A 6,000-nucleotide genomic window follows, 5' to 3' on the forward strand; every position below is an offset into this window, starting at 1 on the left:
GAAGTTGAAGCAGATGTTCAGTGTTACTCCATCATAATGGCTTCTCTGCAGTATTTAAACACTTGTTCGGTTGACTGAGGTGATGAAAAGCAGTGTGAAAGTAACTGTTGCGCGGTGTAGATGTATTTTGGACTTCCTGTAGTTTTTATTTCGATTGTATTATAAACAGGTCACTCGCACCGGTGTGCAAAGTACTTTTCAGTCACAAATGCTAGTGAAATGGTCACACTGTAGAGCCCCGAGCTTATCTGCAAAGTTTTTTCCTGTTCAGCGTGATGAGGTTTAATGTCCCCGAAAACCTCTATTTAGCATCATGCTAATTTCATGATTTCCCCTCGCACAAGCAGTGGAACTCGAAGCAAAGCTAGCAGATCGAGGGATAAAATGCTAATTCCGTTTCGGGGTTTTGGCACTACAAAATGTCGTCATCCCTGTGCTACTCTATGTGATTGTCTTTAGTGTAGGAAGCGCTTGATTTGATCTGCAGCCGAGTTTTCTATGACTGCGTTTACATGGACATCATTAATCTAATTATTGACCTTACTCTGAGTAAGATAATAATGTGATTAAGGTGTTTACGAGTCGCTTTTAGAATGCTCCTGTCATGTTCCCGTTTTACACGTTATAGAACATAATTAGATTAACAGCCCGCGTCATTACGTCACCGCGCCACGCCGTCCCTTCAGAATTTCACGTATCGACATATAGTTCGTCTTCGTTATGGTACCGTATACAGTTTTGGGTGTTTTTATTTATTATTTTTTTACGAACGCTTTAAGTGCAGTTAATTATTAGTCATGCTATACCTGCTAATAGACAACTGCTTGAAGTGGTGGGTGTGTCCCAAATCGCGTACTTACCGTCTATATAGTAGCCGAGATGCATGTATTTTTCCCCACTACAGGCCTATAGTAGGAAAGTATGCGATTTGGACACAGCTGAACTCTCTTGTTCGCCGTAAAACGGCCGTGTGTGATCGTGTCCTGTCGCAAAATGCGGCGAAAACTCCCACACGACATTCATAATGTGATTAAGGTGTTTACATGGCACTACTACACGTCCATAATGCGACTAAAACAGGAGTACTCCACCTGTCTTAATTAGATTATTGCTTACTTCGATTATGACCTTAATAAGATTAAGGTAAGTAAAAATTGCTGTTTACATGGTAGTTTCTTAATTAGAGTATGGTCTTAATCGGATTAAGAGTGGATTATTGTTGTCCATATAAACGCAGCTTATGAGTGGAGGACGAACTTTAAACGTCAATATCGCAGTCGATCATGTTCATTTAATCGTGGGCAGTGAAAATCGTAATCGCGATCGATATTCGATTAATTGTGCAGCCCTAATATACAGCTTAAAAGTAATGCAGTGGCATGTTTAAATTACACAGAAGACATTTTGGCTACTACTGTTTTAAAGGAACCTGCATGCCCACAAACAATAACAGAGAGACCAAGCTCACAACGGACAAACATCTTTCTTGCTTGCTTGTGTGTAAACAGAGAGCAAGTCTTTTCACATTCGTACGGAAATTTCAAATGCAATTAAATCTGACATATCAAATTAAAGAATAAGGAAGTATCTCAGTAAGGTGTTGGACCTTTGTCATGGATTCTACAAGCCTCTGGAAAAGTAATCGGGTGATGAACACCATTCTTCCTAAAGATATTCCCTCAGTTGATGTTTTGAGATGGTGGTGCAGAGCACTGTCTCACACGTCGCTCTACAATTCTTCCATAGGTGTTTAATTATGTTGGGAGCTGGTGACTATGAAGGCTAGAGCATATGATTTACTTAATACAGGCTTTTCTTTTGCATACATCATGTGAATTATAGCAGTAATGTGAAGTGGTCTCTTGTTCAACATCAGCTAGGTCTGCAACATTAATGCATGAATGTATGTGTGTCCATGTTGTTTTACTCATTCTCTCATCTATTCTTTTTGACAATCTTTGTAATATGAAACCATTCTGACACTGGTAAAAGACCTTCTCAGGCAAACTGCAGGTTTCACCAGCTTTGTTAATTGCAAATATTATGGTATGTTTGTAAATGACATTGGTCATAATATTGGGCTTTAAAATCTGTATATATGGTTTAGTAGAGGCATAGTAAATAGGAATTTGCCGAAATTGGCATTTCCTGTTTTTGGCTGAAAGAGAAAACCTGCCGAAAATATATGCCATGCCGTCCTGCCCCTCAATGCACAGCGCTCAGTTTTCACTTTCGATCTAGCTGACGGTAATTGCGGTGCTACCCAGCAAAGAGCGATCATGTCAGGGGTTTGGAAATACTTCAAAGTTTCTGATAAGGAAATTCTGAAGCACTTTCCACGACAGGTTTGATACACCACCTGAAAACACGACATCCTGTTCAAGATGCAGATTACAGCAAAACAACAACAACAGAATAGAGGCCCTCTGCCTTTCAGTGTTTGCCTGTTGTTTTCATTAAAATGATTCTATAGCATATTTAAACTTTTTGTATTTGCAGGAAGCTAGCCTAGAGCTGCTAAGTTCATTACTTGACTGCTGTTTTGCATAATAATGTTACATTATTTGGAAAATTGGATAAAAAAAAAAATCTGTTAAATTTTATCATAACAGAACTGAATGAATAATAATATTTAATTTTGTTTTGGTGTGTTCATTTCAATAAAAGTGTGATCATTTTATTGGTTTGTAGTTTTTCAATTCAGATGAATTACATTCATGAAATGAATTAAAAAGTCTTATACTATTAATATATTATATTAATTATATTATTAATTATAATTATTAACTATATTATTAATATTAAAAATATTAACACAATTATACAAAAAGATATTTTAAAATGGGTTTTTACAAAAAAAATTCATTTTCGGTTTTCGCTCAAGTGCGTCCTGCATTTTCGGTTTCTGCCCAGAATTTTTCTTTTGGTGCATCAGTAGTAGTAAAAATTGGGAGGTTTATTTAATTGGAATGAGGTATACAAGCTCATGTGTTTGACAGTCTGGGAAAACCCACTTTAGCAATATTATGCCATTACGATAAAGGCAAACCAGATTTTAACTGAACTTGTCAAGAAAATTACATTATCGACTTAACTTATAATATAATTCCATGACCTCGAACATTTTTGCTGACCTCGGTATTGCCCGTTGAGTTTACGCATATTTGTTTACATAAGAGTGAAAGTCACCAACATATTATCCATTCTGTCTCTGTCCTCTTGTCTGCCCTTAGGCCGTCAAATTAAAATTTCAAATATTCTGTGAATTTAAGATAAAAATGCACAAACTGCGCATTTGAATTTAAGATGTATAGCAATGACTAGCGCCGATTCTAAGTAAAGCATATTGTTGAAAAAATGACATGCTAGATATTAACAATGCATTAACAGTGTTTGTTTCTTGAAGAAGAAAAATCTAGAAAGAATAGTTCTAGTGTTTGAAATAATGGAGTCAGAGTCAGTAATGTCGGGGATTGTGCCGCTTAAGCTGCTTGAGCTGAAGCTGAACACTGAATGAACGGCGTTAAACTGAAGCGCTTTACTAACGGGTTAATAAACTCACTCGAACACATCCTATACACACGTGAGATTAATCAAACGTTTACACAATATAAACCTAATATTACAACTAATGCACAAAATGACACGGATACACAAGTGACCTTAAATTTAAATAAGGCGCTAGGTAGAACGGGTTAATCACGCTGTGAATACGCTCTTTTATTTCCCATTACAATTCCAATGTCTGAATAGTGTTAAGAATGAAAAGGTCATTGCTCTCTGAAAAGGTGTACTTGCATTATTATGCTATTATATCACTGGCATAAAATTATCATAAATTTGCAATAATAATGAACATCACAATTATTTCTGGGACAATATATCATCCAACAAAAGTAGTTCAGTGACAGGCCTAAGTTTAACTTACTATCTAGCATCCCGCCTACTATATGGTACATAGAAACAGATGCATCCCGCCTACTATATGGTGCATAGAAACAGATGCATCCCGCCTACTATATGGTACATAGAAACAGATGCATCCCGCCTACTATATGGTACATAGAAACAGATGCATCCCGTCTACTATATGGTACATAGAAACAGATGCATCCCGCCTACGATATGGTACATAGAAACAGATGCATCCCGCCTACGATATGGTATATATAAACAGATGCATCATGCCTACTATATGGTACATAGAAACAGATGCATCCCGCCTACGATATGGTACATAGAAACAGATGCATCCCGCCTACGATATGGTATATATAAACAGATGCATCCCGCCTACTATATGGTACATAGAAACAGATGCATCCCGCCTACGATATGGTACATAGAAACAGATGCATCCCGCCTACTATATGGTACATAGAAACAGAGGCATCCCGCCTACTATATGGTACATAGAAACAGAGGCATCCCGCCTACTATATGGTACATAGAAACAGAGGCATCCCGCCTACTATATGGTACATAGAAACAGAGGCATCCCGCCTACTATATGGTACATAGAAACAGATGCATCCCGCCTACTATATGGTACATAGAAACAGATGCATCCCGTCTACTATATGGTACATAGAAACAGATGCATCCTGCCTACTATATGGTACATAGAAACAGATGCATCCCGTCTACTATATGGTACATAGAAACAGATGCATCCCGCCTACGATATGGTACATAGAAACAGATGCATCCCGCCTACGATATGGTATATATAAACAGATGCATCCCGCCTACTATATGGTATATATAAACAGATGCATCATGCCTACTATATGGTACATAGAAACAGATGCATCCCGCCTACGATATGGTATATATAAACAGATGCATCATGCCTACTATATGGTATATAGAAACATGTATCTCGCCTATTATATAGTATTTAGAAACACATGCATCCTGCCTACTATATCGTATATAGAAACACATGCATCCCGCATACTATATGGTATATAGAAACAGATGCGTCACTCCTACTTTATAGTATATAGAAACATGTATCTCACCTACATGTATCTCACGTACTATATAGTATATAGAAACACATATTTCTCCTACTATACAGCAGGTAAGTATGCGGTTTCGGACACAGATGTACTCTCTTTTTAGCATCAAACGGTTGAACACTGCCGTGTGAGTATGTGTCCTGTCACAAAATGCAGTGAAAAATCCTACATGACGTTAATAGTGTAATTAAGGTGTGTATGTGTCTATAATGCACTTCGATAATGCGACTAAAACAGGAGTACTCTACACGTCCTAACTCTATTTGTGCTTACTTCGAGTATGACTTTAGCCGGATTAAGGTAATCAATAATCGCTGTTTACACGGTAGTTTCTTAATCAGAGTATCGTCTTAATCTGGTTAATATCGAAATATTGTTGTCCATGTAATCGTACCGAGTAACTCATTTCCTGTGGTGGTAAACTTGTCATTCTTTCATATTTAATGATGATTTTCCATAAGTAGATTAGTTTGTAAATGTAGATGCGAAGGTAATCTTTTTAATGCTTCCCCCCTTCCCTTTTCACTTCTGGGGGTAAGATGTAAGCAGATTTTTTTTGGTTAATGCTCTAATTTTACTTCTGCTTGAGATTCATTTTCAGTGTAGTAATTAAATGGCTTTACTTCATTCTCCTCGGCCTCGACCTCCTCAGCCTCGCTGCTCCTCTCGCTCTGATTGTCTGAAAAGTCGCTATCGTCAGTGTCAGACATCACTGTGCTTCACCTGTTCCACGCGCGCACACACACACACACACACACACACACACAGAGAGAGAGAGAGAGAGAGAGAGAGAGTAATAAGTGCACTGGCAAAACAAAATAAACTAGCAGAGAAGAGATATAGAGCTGCCTAAACCTGAACTTCTCTCGTTGGGAATCTAACGCCTGACACTTAGCACTAAAAACCTATTTCACCTGTGAGCTTGAGAATAGCATTTAGCCAGCGAACGACAAAAGGGTTTCGCTAAAGAATACAC

At 37.8% G+C, this 6,000-nt stretch overlaps 1 protein-coding gene across 3 annotated transcripts in view; it reads right to left on the reverse strand.

The window, feature by feature from the left end:
* The window catches only part of supt5h (SPT5 homolog, DSIF elongation factor subunit), a 23,681-nt gene that overhangs the window by 17,099 nt on the left and 582 nt on the right, over positions 1–6,000 (reverse strand). For all 3 annotated transcript variants that reach the window (XM_017490277.3, XM_017490276.3, XM_017490275.3), the window contains exon 2: positions 5,648–5,747. In XM_017490277.3, coding sequence (XP_017345766.2) covers positions 5,648–5,734 — 87 coding nt within the window. In that variant the 5' untranslated portion in view covers positions 5,735–5,747. The remainder of the gene's footprint in view (positions 1–5,647; positions 5,748–6,000) is intronic.

This window comes from Ictalurus punctatus, chromosome 17 (genome assembly GCF_001660625.3).
Source record: "Ictalurus punctatus breed USDA103 chromosome 17, Coco_2.0, whole genome shotgun sequence".
NCBI classification, from domain to species: domain Eukaryota; kingdom Metazoa; phylum Chordata; class Actinopteri; order Siluriformes; family Ictaluridae; genus Ictalurus; species Ictalurus punctatus.